Raw genomic sequence first — 19790 nt, forward strand, 5'->3', positions numbered from 1 at the left:
ACTCAAACTTAAGCAGAAATTTTTCTCCTTTCCCAGAGTCAAACCCTAGGATCATCTACAATATCCTCCCATGTCTGTCCAGAAATCCCAGGGAACTGAATGTGTAGCATCGCATATCTTAGCACCACTACCTCGTATGTACCAGTTACAGAATAAGGAAGTCTCATCCTCATAAATTACCAGTGCTAATAATAAAAAATATAACCTAAACTAAGTCTATACATGATAAAAGAAAACGTGATAAAAACGTAGAGAAGCTGTGTTTTTTTCAACTTGAAAAATCTCCAAATCAAACAATTCCAGAAAAAATATTTTTAAAAAATATGGTACAGGTTTGAAAAGCTATTTCACAATGATTTATGCTTCTCATATAAAACTCTTCAAATGCATTTGTTCTCAGAGAAAATCTCTGCAGATATTACTTTAATTAATTATACAATTAGTTTGAATGTTAAAAAAAAATACACCATTGGGATTGAAGAGGTGGCTCAGTGGTCAAGAGCACTGGCTGCTCTTCCAGAGGACCTAGGTTCAATCCCCAGCACCCACATGGCAGCTCACAACTGTCTGAAACTAGACATACATGTAGGTAAAACACTATTATACATGAAATAAAAATAAACTATTAAAAATACACCATGACCATTAATTTTGTATCTCTGGTGGTCTGAAATAATTACAGCTAAGACTAGACAATTAGTACACAACTGAAACTGAACTACTAATACATTGTTTCTGAGTATTTCCTGAGAGCATTCTGAGTATTTCCTGAGAGTTTGGATGCTGGAGATTCAGCAATTCAGCAGGGAAAAAAAATGAACACGTCTCTGGCTTAGTAGAGCTCACAACATAGTTGGCAGAAAGGGGATGGTGGCAATACCATGATAAATAAGTGTATTATATTGAAGGCTATAAAAAGAAATGATGTTGAAAGAATAAGTTGAGGGGCTTGGGTTGTGTGAGGGCACAGGGAAGGCTTTAACTCTTTGGAAAGATGGTCAGGGAATGTCTAACTAGAGTATGATGTATGCAAAGGCTTGTAGATGAAGAAAGAACATTAAGAGAAAGGGGGAACAGTCAGTAGAAAGGCCTATAGCAGGAAGATAGCTTGTGAGCTGAGAAAATAGCACAGTTGTCTGTGAGTCAGAGACAAAGTAGAAGACGGGGAAAACAGAATCACTGGTATAGTGGATTGAGTGGGTTTTGGAGGTTTAGTAAAAAACTTGGTTATTACTGTAGATGAACGGAGAAGCTAGAAAGTTCTGAAGAAGGAATGGTATAATCTGACCAATACATTAAATGGACCTCTCTGGTTATGTATGAAGAATAAACTGCAAGGGCAGAAGTAGGGAGATAAATTAGGTCAACATTGGTACAGTCTGATTAAGAGATGACAGCAGGGGGGCTGGAGAGATGGCTCAGCAGTTAAGAGCATTTCCTGCTCTTCCAAAGGTCCTGAGTTCAATTCCCAGCAACCACATGGTGGCTCACAACCATCTGAAATGAGATCTGATGCCCTCTTCTGGCCTGCAAGCAGACACACAGACAGAATATTGTATACATAATAAATAAATAAATATTAAAAAAAAAAAAGAGATGACAGCAGTTTGAAAGTACTAACCACAACAGGGTTACAAATACAATCTGAAGGAGGTTTCGCTCCCAGAATAGATACAGATACAATAAAATGTAATAGTTATTCCAAGGTTCTTAGCCAGAGTATGCAGAGGCTGGAACTGCCCATAATTTGGGAGAATTTTTGAGAGATTTGGACAAGATCAAAGTTCATTCTGGACAGGTTAGGTGTGAGATATCAAGTAGAGCTACGAGAAGAGTGGTCCAAGCCCCAGATTGAAACTAATGTGTTGGATATTAGTGTCTATGCGGAGTTAAGGCTATGAAACTGGATGGAATTACCCCCCCCCCCCCGCAAAAAAAGAGAGAGGACAGAGCAGAGATACCATAGGATTAAGGCCCAGCATCACCACCCACTTAAAGTCAGAAAGATTATGGAGCTAGGCCTAGGTTTCATAAATTTTAATGATGGAGTCATCACCAGGAACATCTAATTTATTATAAACTAGTAGCCTGGGGGCTTCAATTCCTCAGCTATAATTATTTCCCACAGGGCAGACATAGGGTCCTATAAAAACTGATGTAGAGTTTTGTGTGTTGACACAAATGCATGTATGTATGCATGTACACAAAAGGCTCATAAAACACTCAACTATTCCTGTAGAATACACCACTCTAGCACCGTTTTCAGCTGTGCTACATCCTTATTCTCTCCACCCCTTCTCTCACTAAAAGAAGCTTTTTATAAAGCAATGTCAATTCCTAACAAATCTAGCTTTTCGCTCTAAGAAATGAATTACTAATAAGCCACCCCCTTACCCAGTTGCTGACTCCGAAGCTGCAGGCACGTAACAAGAAGAGACAAAGCCTCTCCAGCAATTAGGGCGTCTTTGGTGGACACAGATTGCTGCCGGACACAGATTCCAGCATGCAGAGCTGCTGGCTCTCCTTCACTGCCAGAGCTGCAATTGCTTCCTGAAAGTAGAAAACACAAGTTTGTATGGCTCCTAGGATCATGCAGTAAGACTCAGAGTCTCTGTGCACAGTAAATACTGCAAGAAAGCGTTGCTAGGGAAAAGAAATGTAATCTCCATGTTCGATACATGTTAACTGCTTGGTCCTTAAACACATTTGCAGGAATTCAAAACATTTTCACAGACAAAACTACTTTTAGATGGGAGAATGTCTTGTATCTTGTAAGATAATCTTGATGGACTACATGAATATAAAAATATTATTCACCTAACATTTCTGCATATTATATGTCATAATTAAAAAAAGACTTTTATTATTAACCTGGGTGTCGTTACACAGACCTTCAATGCCAGTAATGAAGAAGTAGAGGTAGACAGATCTCCATGAGTTTGAATCATCCTACTCTAAATAGCATACCTAGCCAGCCAAGGTTTACAATGAGACCCTATCACAAAAAACAAACAAATAAGCAACAAAAAACCAAACTAGAAAAACCTTTTACTATTGATGTATTTATAAACATATAGAGCAGGAAAAGCAAAGTTAAGAAATAAAACTACATAAAAAAGCCTAAATAGAAAATAATTTGACAGTGCCTAGAAGCATAACTCAGTCGGTAAAATGTTTATTATGAGAACTTGAACTCAATATGCATAATTCATGTAAAGTTGGGCATGGCGGCACACACTTGTGCTGGGGAGGTGGAGACAGGCACATTCTTAGGGCTTGCTGAGATAGCCCAGCAAACTGGATGACTTATGCCAATGAGATACCCTGCCTCCAAACAGTCCCCTCACCCCAGAACAAAAAGAAAGAGAAATTCCTGAAGAACAATAGTCTTAGGTTAATTCCTAGTTCACATACACATTATGTATGAGTTTCCACTCTCTCGCTGTTTCTCTCTCTGTGTGTTTCTCTCTCTCTCTCTCTCTCTCTCTTTCTCTCTCTCACACACACACACACACACACACACACACACACACACACACACACACACACACAGACATGGGTGGGCATGGAGCCGTGCCAAACCAAGAAAGGAACTGTTTACTACGTTAGACTTCTGAAGAACTCATGTTTCAGCCACTTTCATGCTCAGCAAAACTAAAGATGGTTTAACTTGACATCTCTACTTATTCTCTGCATTAAAATAAATGCCCTTTTTCTTAAATAAGGTGTCAAGACTGAATTTTTACTCATGTTCAAAAGAGAAAAAACTTCTTTTTATAATCTGATAATCCTGCACATGAATTATTCTTACAGCTACTTCTTGCCTAGTGTTTTATTATTGTCTCTCTCTCTTTTTTAGATTTTTCTACACATCATTTCCATCTGCCATCCAATACCCCTAACTCCCTCCCAAATTTATGGACTCTTACTCTTTAATTATTATTGTTATAAGTACATATACACATACGTATATAGATGTGACACACACACATGCTCACTCACTCACCGAGGACTGAAAAGCCATAGGGAAACATATTGTTCTGTGTTTACTTAAAAGCACTGTCCCATTTTAAAACAGTACCTGAACTGCTGAGTCTGTTTCTAATTCCAGCAGGAAACAGAGAATTACTTTCTTTAATTGGCTGGCTACTTCCGACAAGGTCGAGCCGTCCTGCAGCTGCAGCCCATGAGAGTCTCATGAAACAAGCAACGGTGGCAGTGAAGTCACTTGCTTCCATAGTCTGAGGAGGGATGGAAAGGGTGGTGTGGGAAGGCAGTGCTCCTGAAGACGTCCACTGACTTCTCTGACCCGTGGCCGCAGGTTATAGCTCTTCCCTCCCACGTCACCCAGGATTGCCCTCTCACACTACCACACTGTTCAGTTTTAAGACCTGTTAACTGGAGTCTCTAAGCTCCATGTTTTGGTTTTACCCAATCATTCCTCAATTTGGTTTTTTTGTCATTTCCTCTCCTAAAGTGTGCACAGTACACTTCAGCTTCCATGAATGTCCTTGTGACTTACCATGTGAGCTCTGGTTTTATTCTTTTTAATTGAATAAGCCTCCTCTCCAACTCCCTCATTCTGTTCCCTATTTGGTCCTTAAGACCTAGCTCAGGCACCACTTTCAAATTAAAGAACACATGACAGCATTGGTGAAAGACCCCTTACTGCTGAGGTTCCCAGAATGCTTTGCTTCTGTAGTTTCACCTTGATTAAGCTACTTTTGTACTTGCAGTCACTGTCTTTCCCACTCATGCTAAACTGCTTGAAAACAGTGTTCACACAGGAGCTATTCCATACCCACAGTTCCCTCTCCCGAGTAGGAGGTACTTATACTTCTATAATTAGCAGCCACTTACTTGTATTGCAACTCGAGCAGCAGGGATGATTTCCTCAACCCTAATGGAAGACCTGTCAGATACTGACAACTGTCTGTAGGATGACTTTTCTGGGGTCCCACATAGGGACATCTGTCTGCTTGTCTGCCGGCTGACATTTCGAAAAGGACGAGAAGAAAGTGCTTCTATGCCATCTTTGGTGAGGTCTTCATCTAATGATGTTGGCATTGTCTGTCCAACAAGTAAAAACCTTAAAAATAAAAAGTAACACTCAAAGTTATTTCATACTATTTTAAAATGGTAAAATTTGTAAAAAGTAAAATATTGCTTTGTGAGAATAATGTATACATTTTCATACCTTGCAAGTTGTAGACAGATAGAATAAACACCCTGCCTTGTCTCATAGTCTACTTCTGATGGGATGGAATCTCTCTGCATGACATTTACAACCAAACTTCAAAAGAAAGAACAAAGGAAACATATTAAAGACATCGATTTTTTTTAAAATAGAAAACTTTCTGTAACTAATGCAATAACCCATAAATGTTCTTAGTAACCAAGCTTCTACATATAAATAAACTATCTACATTAGTATTCTTTTGATAAAAATAGGGACTTCCATATTTTTTCCACAAGGACTTCTGTAAGAATTGGACTTGCAGTTTAGCCTATTAGACAACCAAGGTAGTGTGTTCAGGCAGCAGCCTTTCTCACAAATTGGTTTGCCATCACTGAATAATTCACATCTTGGTATTAGTGGAACTAGCAATTCAAAAATATATCAAGAATTATTATATTCAGTCAAGCTTGTTTCCCATTTCCACTAGACACTTCATTATACAAAAGCTTCCTAATTTTTCCTGCTTCTATTCTTACCTCTCTACCCTCCAAATCTATTCTTAGAACGTCAACCAGAGTGATTCATTTAACATAGAGACCAAATCATGGTACCTGCTTGCACAAAGCTGTTCAACGGCTTCCCACATGGAAGGAAAAGACAGAGTGTGCACATCAGAGTGTAAGGGGCTCCATATCCTGTTCTCAAGTGTCCCCAGAATGCCAAACCCTACTTCTCTTCCTCACTCATTTGGCCTCAACCACTCTGGCCTCTGGTGTCCTATATAGGTTACCATATAAGAGTAGACACTAGCTATTCTTCTGGAGACTAGTTTCCAGCTATCTTCAAGCCTTGAGCCTCCATATTTCTCAAGTTTTTGTAAAATGTCACTTAATCAAGTGGATATTTTCCCATTTTAACTCTCTCTTTAGCTCTTATCACCATCTAACATAAACCTCTGCTCTCTGGCCTACTGTTGGCCCTCTCTGGGAGGCTGCAAGCTTTATAGGGACACGGGTTTTGTCTACTTTACTCACTGCCCTGTCCCCACTGCTTAAAACAATGTGGGAGACACGAACTAACAAACACACACAAGAAAGTCCAAGCATAATGCCTGACCATCACAGACATGAAAACTCTCGGGTAAATGAGCTTTTGTCTTGTTTCTTTTTTTTCTTTTTTCGAGACAGGGTTTCTCTGTGTAACAGTCCTAGCTGTCCTGGAACTCACTCTGTAGACCACGCTGGCCTTGAACTCACAGAGATCCACCTGCCTCTGCCTCCCTGAGTGCTGGGATTAGAAGCATGTGCCACTATGCCTGGCTTTTGAAACAAGTTTTTAAAGAAGACTACTTTTAAAATGCAGATTGAAACTGGATATGGTGACTGTGACATGGCGGGAGAATTGATGTAACCAAGGCAGGCCTGTGTTAGAAAGTTAATTCTAGGCTAATCTGGGCTACAGAGAAAGACCCTGTCTCAAGGAAAGGGGTTGGGGGGGGGGGTGAAGATAAGGAGTCAAGGGATAAAGTGGGGGAAATAAAAACAATAAAAAATTTCTTGTGTGTTCCAGACCTTCCACATTCATTTCACTATTAATTTTATGTGCATGTGTATACTCGCAATATCCTGCAGAGGTCAGAAGAGAGTCCCGGATATCCTGGAACTGGAACTAGAGTTACAGATAGATGGTTGTGAGCTGCCACATGGGTACTGGGCACCAAGTCCAGGTCCTTTGTAAGAGCAGTAAGCACTCTTAACCATTGAGTTAGCTATTAAGCTGCTGCTTGGGAATTCTTTTAACCCCCATTTTCCCCTTTTTATCTTCAAGGTCCCTGCCCGGCTTCTCTTCTATGCTATTCTTCCACACAGGACTTATATTAACCATTCTTTGCATAAACTTCAGGTTGGTCTTCACTCCCTCCTGCTTGAGGACCTTTTGTCACTTTTACCTTCTACTCAGGTCTGACTGTAATACAAGAGACAAGCAATACACTTTTATGCTTTTCACTCATCCTGTCCTCAGCTTGGTTTAGAACTCTTTCTCTGCTTATGGATCTAGGGAAAATTCTACTCATTCTCAATTCCCAGCTCAAAGATCCCTTTTTTTGTGAAGCATTTCCTAGCTTTATTACCCCAGCTTTTTTCCTCCCCTCGGCGCTGGCAATATGCCACTTCTTGCAAACGATATGCCTACTTCCAGGCTAGCTAGTTAGCTGTTTGTTACTCTTTAAGCACAAGCCTCTGACAAAAAGGGTTCTGCCCAATTAACCCTGCTTCACTTCACCAGCATTAATGTCACTGCAATATAGGAACCAAAACTGACGGGAGACTTAAACAGAGATGGCTGCTTCACCAGTACTCCTCTTGAAAACTTCTCCCACTAGCAAAGGGGAGAGAGACATACTTCATTAAGTTTTCCCCAGTAGTCAAAAGCCAGAAAATGAAGAGAAATATCCTAAAGGATCCCAGCATCATTCCTATTCATTTTAACCCTCATAACGTTTTATGTACACTGAAGGATAAGCAAGGCTTCTGGGAGAGAAATAAACTAATATGACCACACAGAACTGGTTTTGCAACTCACAAACCTCAAACCTCCTGCTTTGAGGAAGTTCTCACAGAAGGACTTTGCACAGCTTCTTGCCATGTCATCATCAGCTGTGGGCATGAGTTTAGAGCTTAGAACCTGGGGAGCAAGCAAGAAAGTTAATCACCCTAACACTTTCTGTAGAAACAACTCAACTCAGAATTTCTTTAATGCCACATCTTAGTTTCCCCAGAAGTCTATGAAGTCTGATTTCTCCCCAACAAAGACAATCACATTTTTCCATACTGTATTTAATTAGGATTTCTTTTTCCAGTTTTGAACCATGTCTTTTCATGAAATGCCTTCAAGCTTAGATAACAACAAATAAATTTATTTAATAAGCAAAATATATTCTTTAAACACAGAGGCCAGAGTTTTATAAACAGTTCAAAAACAAAGCCCGCGAGCTGAAGTCCCTAAAGAATATAGCTGTATTCACTAGACATGTGCTCTGCATTAGGTACATGCATTTTATTTCGTAAGGGCAGGGGCTAAAGGTCACATGATAAGATTTCAAATCTAGGTGGTTTTTAATATCTCCGCCCTTTTCTGATACTGCAACACCTACCTAAAGCTTAACTGAATATTGTGATGGGTGGAGGATTCTATTACACAAATCACCATAACCCAGAACCAATTTCTAGCACCAGTTCATGTTCTAATTTTACTAGCTATGAGCTGAGAGATCATATAATGTAATTTTTCCATTGCCTCATTTTCCTCATCAGCTAAAGGAGGATGATTCTACACACCAACAGACTGTCAAACTAGGAGAAATATAATTTTAAGGTGAGCAGCAGTACAAACAAGTATTAGGGAAACAATAGCTCATTTAGTTGTTACGATTTAAATATCTATCTCATGATCATAGTTTTAAACTAGATATTTTGAACTCAAATTACTTTCTATTCTAAAAATTGTACTTCTGTAAAGCTATGGGCATTTTAAGCTTATGCACTTAATGTGGGGTTTTGACTAGAGACAACTTCTTCCTAGGTTCTCTTTGGGAAAGAGCTCCTCAGCTTCAGAGTAAATATAACAAGGGAGTGGGACTCCAGTTATCTGCTGACAGTGCACCATTTTCAGTGAGCCACAGTTTAGGGAAAATCAGTTTTCTTGAAAGGAAGAGGTACTTATAGTATTAGGTTTGAGGTTTCCTAGTGGACCAATGTAAGTGAATGAGCAAAATTCAAGGAAATTATCATTTTAGGCACCAGCTTTGGGGAGAATTAGGTTTTCCACTTATTTTGTACATCTGAAGCAAAACATATCTATTAAAGGAATTCACAGTCCCTTTGCAGCCCTAAAATTACACTGGAGATACTTTACAACTGCACTGTTTTGGGTTATATGACAATGACATTTAAGTCGTTAAATTAAGGTGATGAGCTACACCTCACTGCTGGTCTTGCTTTACTAGGTGATCTCAAATACAGGTGATGCAATTACACCTTAACTTTTCAGAAATAACCACGCAAAAGCAGTTAATCTAATAGGAATCAAAAGATAAAAAATTTTAAGTTTAAGTAGGCCAAAAACAATTTTGTCTTAGAATTTTGTACTTATTTTTAAATGTCCATGTTATATAAGGTCATATTTCATTTAAAAAATGTTTTACTAAATATTTTCCTTTTAAAAACGAATGTGTCTTTTCACAAAAATGAATACTTTAAGGCTAATATGTAATATCATCATACTTTGAACAAATAAAAAAGGGTATAATTATATACTCCAAATTAGATTAGATGAGTAAATCTCAGGGAAAATACAGGTTTCCCCTTACTAATTATGACATTCGTTATGAATCAAAATCTACTTAAAATGCATACTAACCAAGACATCTGTTATCTAATTGGGCTTCATGATACACTTAGGCTACTTAGTTACTGATGTGGATATATCTCTCTAGGACAAAAGCTAATTCATTCAAGGCTTTTACAAATATTGTGATCCAGGACATCCTGGGAGCAGAAGTGTTTGTACCCAGATACTTCCCATTTTGTTTGTACTTTCCTTTCCTGATTAAGTACATCCAGAGTCCTGTGTGTCTCATATAAACCAAGAAGCAATTACTTTGTTTTTTAGTCACTGTAATGATTTGTAAACAGAAAACAAGCAGTGTTTGGCAAGTTAAATATATTCATTTAAAGCTATTTTTAATGAGATAAATAATTGCATTGGACAACTGATTATATGTCCCTTGTGGTAGTTTGAATGCAATTGGCACCCATAATCTTATAGGGAGTGGCACTATTAGGATGTGTGGCTTTGTTGGAGTGTGTATGGCATTATTGGAATAAGTGTGTCACTGTGGGCTTTGAGGATTTCTATGCTCAAGATACTGCCCAGTGTTTCAGTCGAATTCCTGCTGCCTGCAAGATGTAGGACTCTCAGCTAATCTAGCACCATGTCTACCTGTCTGCTGCCATGCTCCCTATCGTGATGATAATGGACTTAACCTTTAAAACTACAAGCTAGCCACCCCAATTAAAAGAGTTGCCATGGTCATGGTGTCTTCACAGCAATAAAAGTCCTAACTAAGACACCCCCTAAATTCACTGTTTGAAATTTAAATCTCCAGTATGTACTACAGGATGGAGGCTATTGGAAATGGTAAAGTCATGAAGGTGACACTTTCACGAGGGGGATTAGTGCTCTAAGTGACCTCAGAGAGCCCTTTCACCCACTATCTACCAAGTGAAGAGACAGAGAGAGCCCAGCTGTCTATGAACCAGGAAGTAGGCCAGACACTGAATCAGCTGACGTTTTGATCTGGGGTTGTCCAGTTTCCACAACTATGAGCAATAATAAATTGTGGTTTAAGCTACTTCAGTCTATGCATTTATTATAAAATCCTAAATAACGAAATAAAACATAATAAGATAAAAGATAATTAAAAACAATTGCTCTAATTCATTTAATAGTCTTCTGAGAACTTAAAATAGTAATGTTAGTGTGCTTCTTGACAAATTCTTCATAAATCTGTATTAACGTTAACAAACTACAACTTAAAAAAATTCAATGTATTTAAGCAAGAAACCTAAAGATAATTCACATTATAGACTTGTAAAGCTTACAGAGGAAGGCAATGAGACGCAGGACATGTAAGATTTCCTAATTCTTTACTTAGATCTTATTTTGTGAGTAAACAATGCATAGAGGTATAAATGGAAAAAAAAATAAGAATTTCCAAAGATGAAAAAAGTTTCAATTTATCTCTTTTTTTCTACATTAATTTTCTAGTAGAGCATTCCATAATAAAATCTTTGGTTGGAAGAGTTATGCTCTTTCAACCAAAATAGGCCTGTCAAAGGAAATGCAAGGAAAAATCTTTCTTACTTCCAAGTTGTAGAGCACCCTGAAGGTTGACATGCCAGGAGCAAAAGAGCGGAACAAACTCTCCAAGATGGAGCTGGCGCTGGGCTGATGCTGTTGCTTTGATGACAGGGACGGAGACTTTGAAGACTGGGAGCTTGTTTCAGAGAGCAAGGTTTTCTGTGTTTAAAGGGTAGAGAAGAAACACGTGTCTTAAAATCACACTTTAAGGAGAAGCAGATCTCTATGCTTTGTGTTCTTTTCCTCTTTAATATAAGCCACACTAAGTTCTCAGGAAAAAAAAAAACAAGTGAATAAAGGATTGAACAAACCTACTTCATAAAACCACCTAATTCTCTACTAACAAAACACACAATGAATGATGGCCAAACACTCCACGAATGCTTTGAGACTGCATTCTACGAAATACTAGGAAAGCCATCTTCATTTTCTCCCATGTTTAACTTTTGTGCTTTTAATGATCTGTAAGACTGCTAGCAGAGGAGTCTTGAGGACTGCTTCTGGCTGACGTTGTTTCAGTTACAACAGTTCTTTCAGGTTAATACCTAAGCCACAGATGACACGACTGAACAGATCCGATTTTCAACCTCTAAAATATTAAATACAAAACTTTGTCATATATATGACATATAAAATAGTTTATGTGTAAATATCTCGGGGAACAATATTCTGAAAATCAAACAAAATAAACCACTTTTCTACTTTTTTTTTTTTGCATTGATAGGGACTGAACAGGTCTGTGTATGAGGGCAAATGTTACAATGCCCAACCCTTGTCTTTCTGAGACAGGGTCTTAATATGTAGTTCAGGTTGACCTTAAACTTAGATCTTTCTGCCTGTCTCCTGAATGCTGGAGTTACAGGCAGACACCAACACGCTCAATCAAAAAGAACGGAAGTGTTACTTGTGAAAAAAGTAATGATGATACACTTATACAAAGACTTTAGACAGAATAATCAGATCCAGGGAGGCATCTTGTTGGGAGTGCAAAGGTCCCTGCACTCACAAATCTACAGGGAAATCAAGAATTTTAAGCACACAGTATTGTCCTCTCAAAGGAATGGACATGTAACCTGTTCTTTCATCCAGGAAGCTGGGAGTTGGAAGTGATTAACAGCCTGGTGTCTGCATTATTTGTAGGTCAAGGCCATGCCATGCTCCTATACCAGGACCGGAAGTGACTAGCAATCTAAATGGCCCTCACATTATCTATATAGCCAGGGGCTCCCCAAACTCCCACAACCAGAACCAGAGATGGCTAAAAGCCCAAATGACTTCTATGCTATCTGTATGACTGAGACCAAGCCAGATCCTTCCCTAGGCCCTTAAGTTAGTAAAGATAGCCAATCTTCTGAAACCATCTTCAGAGAAGAAATGACATGTACCTTGAGTTGGGTTTTGATGTAGTTATGCTTCCTTGTATACTGGGGATTGTATCACACTGGGAAACTTTTTTCCAAATTATACTGTTTAAATTTGTTGGGAATAAACCATGTGGCATCAGACTCCCCAAGGTTTAATACAGGTTGATAAAGTAAATCTGAATAGACTTCCCATTCTCACCTCTTCTTGGAACACTGCTTGCACTGACATCTACAGAGAACATCTCAACACCATCAGAACTGTCTGATCCCCAACAGTAAGTACATATCTCTGTGCACCAGTCTCTTCTTTTATACCAGGCACAGGCTCTTCCTAAAACTTTATCTCATTATCAGATCTGTTTGGATCTTTTACAGGGCCCCCAAAGTTCTGATTTTAACTTATGGCAAGGTGCTTTTAAAAAGGGAAAAGTATTATAGAAAGATGCTATCATATGACCTTTGTAGAATTCAGATAATGTTTTCAATGAATCATAACACAAAATCTTAAGCTAGTTAAATAACTATCAAAAATATGAATACCTTTCTGCCTAAAGAATCCAGCTGATCAAGGGCTTCCTGAATGGCTGGATCAGTGGGTATCAAGAGCAGAAGCTTCCGTACTCGTAGAGTTATCCTGAGAAATTTTCAAAAATAAAATAAATTTCTTCAGCAATAAGTCTTTTGGTATATATAATACACATACACATATATGTATGTTATGTATGTATGTATGTACAAATAAAATAAAACACATTTCAAGCAACATTTACTTGGGTCATCAACTTTTAATAACTTGCTCTCAAGTCTCACAAATACATGCGTTTACCTTGGCTCCTCTAGATTGGCAAGCTGATATAGCATGTCAAACACATTACATACAAGTGCCATCACCACACCAGGGAGAGATTTCTCCTGAGGGAAAAACAAAAACAACAAACTATAAATACATACTAAAAACAGAATTTTCTTCTTCTAACCAAACTTACAAACAATAAAAACACTACTGGAAGGTTGTGACTACAAAGTTTGGGGGAGATTGAAAACATGTTATTCAGTCAACACTTCCCCTGGCTACCTGCTTGGACTAAGGCCCAAGAAGAAGGCAGCAGAAGTGATGTAAAGTAGGGGCATGCGTAGGCGTCACAACAGAGAGCAGGCACCAATAAGCTCATCAGTGACTTTGGGAAAACATAGGAAGGAAATGAATGATCTGAAAACAAAATTAAAGCAGTATCTATGTGTGTCCACTCACACCCAACACACAAGTACGAGCAACTCAAGTTGAAAAAAGGTTACCCTGGTTTTGCTAAAGATCAGGGAAAAAAATGTGAACCCCCCCCCCAAAAAGATTCTGATGTAAATAAAGTGCAGATACCTGATCTAGGGTACAAGAAATGACTTTAATAAATTTAGGATATCTACCTGAATATATTACATAGTTTTAAGTTGTTGAATTTGAAAGCAGCCATGTATACCGTGTTTGCTTATTGTCATGATACACTGAGTGAGACTTCCTAAATTCTTGTACGAAGTAGTGCAATAGTGTTGTCAAGAAAAAAGAGAATCAAAGAGTTTACATATAGAAGTAAAGGACCAAACGCAATAAACACATATGTTACAAATATCTTCACTTCACACGAGCTTCCTCTCTAGACAGTAATACCCTAAAGAACAGAACGGCCGTGTTCAGTTCTGTGTCCCTGAAGTCAGCCTCGGTCTTAACCCAGAGAAATATAAACAGATCAATTACCTCATGAAGTCACTCAAGTATTGACTGACCCATTCTGTTCCAGGTGCTGTTTCAGGTATTGGGGTGTGGCAGTAAACAAAAAAAACCCAGTTTACTCTCATGGAGCTTAATGTTTTACTAGAAGACAGAGTACATAAATAAAAAGTGAAGTATGTTAATGAAAAATAAATCAGAGATGGTAGAAATGGGGTCGACAACTTAAACAGGATGTCAAAAAGGCTCGCAGAGTAGCTGGTATTTGAGCAAAAGCTGATGTGAGAGTCAGACACCCTATTGAACACGTTAGGAAACAACGTTTTTGGTGTATGCAAGAGAAAGTGCAAACCGAACCATATTTGAGGACACACAGAGAAGCAGTGCAGCTCTAAAGGTGTGAGGAGAGGGTCATAGAGAGGCCGCAGAAACACTCCAGGGTTCTCAGGAAAAGCCCTACCTTTTGCTCCACGTGTGACAGTGGCAAGTAGAGTGATTTGAGGGGTGACACAATGTGATTTGGGGCTGCTGAGAGCCACGCAGAGACTCCCAACTTTGAGCAATGGTAACATTCAAGTGAAGGTGGTGGTTGTATAAAAGCCGGAGAGGTGGAGGGAAATATCCACCTCTGGGTTCTGAACAGATTTTAAAGATAGCGCCAAAGACTTGCAGATGGATATGGGTGTGAGAGAAAGGATCTAAGGCAGCAGGTCTCAACTTGTAGGTTGCAACTCCTTTGGAAGTTGATCTAATCTTTCACAGGGGTTGTCTAAAACCATGAGACACAATTATTTTAGAGAAAAATGACAGTTATAAAGTAGCAATCAAAATTATTTTGTGTTTGAGGGTCATCACAACATGAGAAACTATATATATTAAAGAGTCACAGCATTAGGAAGGTTGAGAATGACTGATCTAAGGGCTCAGATATGAACAACTTACAAAAGCAGAGATGCCTTGATCTGAGATGGAACAAGACTATAAAATGAGAAATTCAGGACTGAGGGCACGATGACAAGAGAAGGGTAATTAGGGAGGAGCTCCGCTTTGGGTGTACTTCCATTGGGGTATCTAGTAGTCAGTGAAGGGACACCGAGTTAATAGACAGATCATGTCTCTGGACTTTATGCAGTTTGGGAATGAATACAGAGAAAAGGAAGCTCCAAGAACTAGGTTTACTAAAAAATATTACAGAGGCAGAGGTGAGTACCCAATAAAGGATAAAACACAATGACCAAAGAGAAAATGCCTCCCTGAAGCGTCAAGAAGATGAGAATTGAGAGGCAGACACATGAACCTGAGAAAGACTCAAGAAGAGCAAGAAAGGATGAACCAAAGTTAGAAGTGAGTTTAAATCACTCTTTTCAGGAGCTTTGTTGATCTGAGGAGAAAATAGGCTCATAAATGGTAGTGAAACTGATTATTTTGGGATGGAGGTATGTGCAAATACATGTGTGTGCAGGTAAATATACACATATAGGCCAGGCATCCACTTTAGGAGACATTTACCCTGTTATTTGAGACAGGGTGTCTTACTGGTCTGGAGTTCACTGACCATGCTAGGTGGCTAAGTAGGACCACAACATCTGTCTCTGCTTCCCAAGTTATAAGATTATAAACATGTTCTCACCTTCTCTCTGTTCTACATGGGTGTGAGGATTGAACTCAGTTCCTCATGCTTGTATGGCAAACACTTTACCCTCCCGCCTGTACACCACAACTGAGTACTGAGGAATGAATGACCCAGTAATCAACAAAGAGAGATGTAGGAGAGGAAGAAAGAAGTCCGGTGGAATGACGGAGCCGGTGCTTCAGAACCCAGAAGACTGTAAGTTATGTATCTTCTCTGTCCTGAATCAGTTCTCAATTGCAGTTTTCTTTACTCAGATTTGGCCAGACTAGAGAGATGTGAACACCCAAATCTGTATGGACCAAAGGCGGAAGGAAAGGCAGTAGTTATTAAATCTCTTTTCTACTCTGAAGTTGCTCTCTGTACCTGCTCCATGGCATACGATGAACTAAAAACCCCGCTGCTGCTGCTACTGGAGCTTGTTGAGGAATCTGCAGAGCTCCCAGAGGGGGTCCCACTGCCAGAGGTCTTCACTGTGAGAACTTGCTCATCAGAAAATCCCAGCTGGTGGAGGAGCTTTTGATCTTTATTCACTGTCAGCTGCAAAAGGAGGTTTCTTAGTTACTGGGAGGAAAGAGGAGGAAACTAATCAAACTGGGCTAACATCCCAACAATTGCTTAAACCTACCAGACTATCATTCGTAAATATCTGTATGTTGTCCACAGGAGAGCATAGCTGTTTGGCTATCTTCCACCGGACACTGCCTATGGTTTCATTACTGTGTGCCTAGAAAATAAAAACCAACACTGGGGTGAGATTATTCATTTATTCATTTCATTTCATTTCATTTCATTTCATTATTCTCTGGAAGAGCGGTGTTCTTAACTGTTGAGTTATCTCTCCAGCCTTTCATTACTTAGTCCTTCAAACAACAGTCCTGAGCATCTGCTGGACCCTTTTCTAAAAGCCAGGAATACAGCAGAATCTTGGCAAGACTCTGCCCTTGGGTCACTCCCTTTGTCAAGTGTTAAATGTCTGATGTCATTTATGTATTCCTCCCCTTTATGTATGGAATAAGATCTCAAGCCACTCCCTGGAAATGTCTTCTATTCCTAACTTTCTCATCATACCTACTCTCAACAGTCGCCTTGTGAGCCTTTATACCTGCTGCTCTCTGCCTGAAAGACTACTAATAAAAGCAATTACTCTGTTGCTTTTCTATCCCTGTTCAAATACTACCCACCTCAGGGATTCATCTTTATCCAAGACATTTCATCAATACCATCATCTTCTACCAACTTATTATCCTTTATTATTATTTATTCTTTATAACACTTCTCTTTACTTGGCATTATATATTTACTTATATATCTGTTTATACTCCATAGTTTCCTTTCATTTCAGGTTTACTTTATGTGTACATGTGTGGTGTATGAGTGTATGTGTTCATGTGCGTGAAAACCAAATAATTGATGTCAAGTGTCTTCTACTACTCTCCACCTTATTTTTGAGACACTCATTAAACCTAGAGCTCACTGATTGGCTAAGTGATCTCTAGGGATCTTCCTAGATCCCACCTCTAGGTCTAGGATTACATAAGTACATACTACCATGCCAGCTTTTTACCTGGGTGCTAGGGACCCAAACAGGTCTTCATGCTTGTATGGTAAGTACTAACTGAGCCATCTCCCCAGAGACCTCAGTCTTTATTTTCAATTTGTTTATCAAATACCTTTGAGAACCATCATTCATCTCCATCAGCATCATTCTTACGAAACAAGACATGAAAAAGCTACTGAGCTTAGTATAAACTTACCTCTACAGTGAAGGTATCTTTGGTAGACTCATAGGTAACATTAAGAGTTAAAAGATGTCCATGAAATGAGGCACCGTGAGGTAGAATAGTTCGTGGAACAGAGTAAAAATCCTTCAAAGAGAAAAGCCAACTGCATCAGATGCACTGTGGCACAACCAAACGTGTCAAACACACGCTCCAACCCACCTCATCTCACAATAGGAATAAAGAAGAGAACACACCTCTATTGTGATCACATAGCGTTCTGCTAGGAGAAGCAATCTCTCAATTATCACAAGTTTTGTTGATCTATGAGTTAAAAAAAAAGACTTTAAACATATTTGAAATGAGTCAGTGACTTCAGCTCAGTTCTGTTTCACTAAGGTCACAACTTCAATCAGCACTCACTGGTCAAAACTGAAACATACAAAGATTAGACTTTCCTTTCACCCACTTAGAGCTGCAATGCTCAGATGGAATATGGGAGAAGCCGGTCCCTTCCCGTGTTTCCTTTATTCTTTAAACAGTCATTCCATAAAAACAGGATCTAGGTCTCCAGGTGTGTGTGTTCACCAATTCATTAAGAATGAACAATCAGAGAACTTGAATCTCATAATCTTAAAATTAAAATATGCCACAAAATTCTTCAAATAAATGGAATCTGACAAAGTTTTGCATTGACTGGAAAATCAGAAGACAGGTGTAAACAAGTATACCCATTAATACAAGTTATTAATTGAAAATGAAATCAGACTATGAATGACTTTTTTGGGGAGGGGGGAGACAGTTTCTCTGTAGCTTTGGAGCCTGTCCTGGAACTAGCTCTGTAGACCAGGCTGGTCTTGTACTCACAGAGATCAGCGTGCCTCTACCTTCTGAGTGCTGGAATTAAGGGTGTGCGCTACCACCGCCAGGCTTGAATGACTTTAACCCGAGAAGAGATACTACCATTTCCCGGTGATTGAACTGGCACACTGATTAGCAATATGCGAATGTTCACTTTTGTAACTATTGATTAAGAACATTTTAACAGTTCTGTCAAATCTATACGACTGCACTCTCTAACCTTCCAATCTATGGGCAAGAACGAGAATTAGAAGTCAGATGAAAAGTACCCAAGACCTTCATAAATAACAGAATCAAGCAGCCTGTTCTGATACATCTCAATAATTAAATGAACTACAGAAACCATTGTGATGTTGAGAATATGGTAGAAAAACCCACACTCTTTAGATTACAACAAATGCAGATTCCAAAATATTCTTTAAAAACTCCTGAAATGAGACAAAATGCAACACTCTTGTTCAAATTCAAATCTAAACTACATTTTATTTACACTACTTAAATAAGGACATTTAAAAAATTATGTGGACTCTAGTTAGCTAAATGTGAAAAGATTCAGAATAAAAAGCACTTGGTAAAGAGGGGCAAAAATAGATTCATTTGAAGTAGCAGTTTGAAAATCCAATTCAATACGTCATAAATGACTTACTTGATAAGATGAACTGTTAAGGAACCAAGCAACAGGCCTGAACTAACCTTTAGAACATTGTACTGAGAATTCTTAATATAAATTCTATTTGAAACACACACACACACACACACACACACACACACACACACACACACGAGATGGGAAAAGCATTTGTTCTTATTATGAACTAACTCTATAATCACTTCTACCATTTAAAAATGAAGTCTTAGGGGGATGAGTTTTGTTCCATTCCATTGTATTAACAAAGTAAAACATCTAATACTCAGCTCATTTCTCTAAAGACATATTTTAGAAGAATTTGGGAAAAGACACTATCTTGATTACTTTTCTTAAGGAAGAAGAAAGAGAGAGAAAAAAGTATCTCAAAAAGGGAAAACACACACAATTGTTCCAGTAGAAAAGGACTGTATATGAAGCTATCTGTAGAGGGCAGCAGAGTGATACTCAGAGCAAGCTCTTCTCTGTGCTACCGAGGATCCAGAGCACCAGTGATGTCGGGCTGCTTATGAGTGCTCAATTTAAGGCTCCACAGCAAACACTAAACTCAGACTCTAATAACACTTTAAACTCTAAGCAGCAGTGTAAATGTCAATTCAGAGTTGTCACACAAATATTATTTGATGGTAAAGCTCTGCCTAATTTTTTTTTTTAAAAAATAACTTTAGGTGAATATTTTAGTGGGCTATGATTTGTATTATACTGCATAATTTAAATCAGTATTGTTCATTTCCTTTTCTTTCT

General features: G+C 38.7%; 1 protein-coding gene across 3 annotated transcripts in view; it reads right to left on the reverse strand.

Annotated features, from left to right (window-relative positions):
• Usp24 (ubiquitin specific peptidase 24) overlaps positions 1–19790 on the reverse strand; it is a 138713-nt gene that overhangs the window by 47388 nt on the left and 71535 nt on the right. For all 3 annotated transcript variants that reach the window (XM_085686349.2, XM_085686351.2, XM_085686348.2), the window contains exons 25-36: positions 17797–17863; positions 17576–17686; positions 16447–16545; positions 16185–16358; positions 13292–13377; positions 13006–13099; positions 11105–11260; positions 7767–7864; positions 5198–5293; positions 4861–5089; positions 4082–4241; positions 2395–2550 (exon numbers count right to left, since the gene is read on the reverse strand). In XM_085686349.2, coding sequence (XP_085542475.1) covers positions 2395–2550; positions 4082–4241; positions 4861–5089; positions 5198–5293; positions 7767–7864; positions 11105–11260; positions 13006–13099; positions 13292–13377; positions 16185–16358; positions 16447–16545; positions 17576–17686; positions 17797–17863 — 1526 coding nt within the window. The remainder of the gene's footprint in view (positions 1–2394; positions 2551–4081; positions 4242–4860; positions 5090–5197; positions 5294–7766; positions 7865–11104; positions 11261–13005; positions 13100–13291; positions 13378–16184; positions 16359–16446; positions 16546–17575; positions 17687–17796; positions 17864–19790) is intronic.

Source organism: Myodes glareolus, chromosome 3 (genome assembly GCF_982192425.1).
Source record: "Myodes glareolus chromosome 3, mMyoGla1.1, whole genome shotgun sequence".
Lineage (NCBI taxonomy): Eukaryota > Metazoa > Chordata > Mammalia > Rodentia > Cricetidae > Myodes > Myodes glareolus.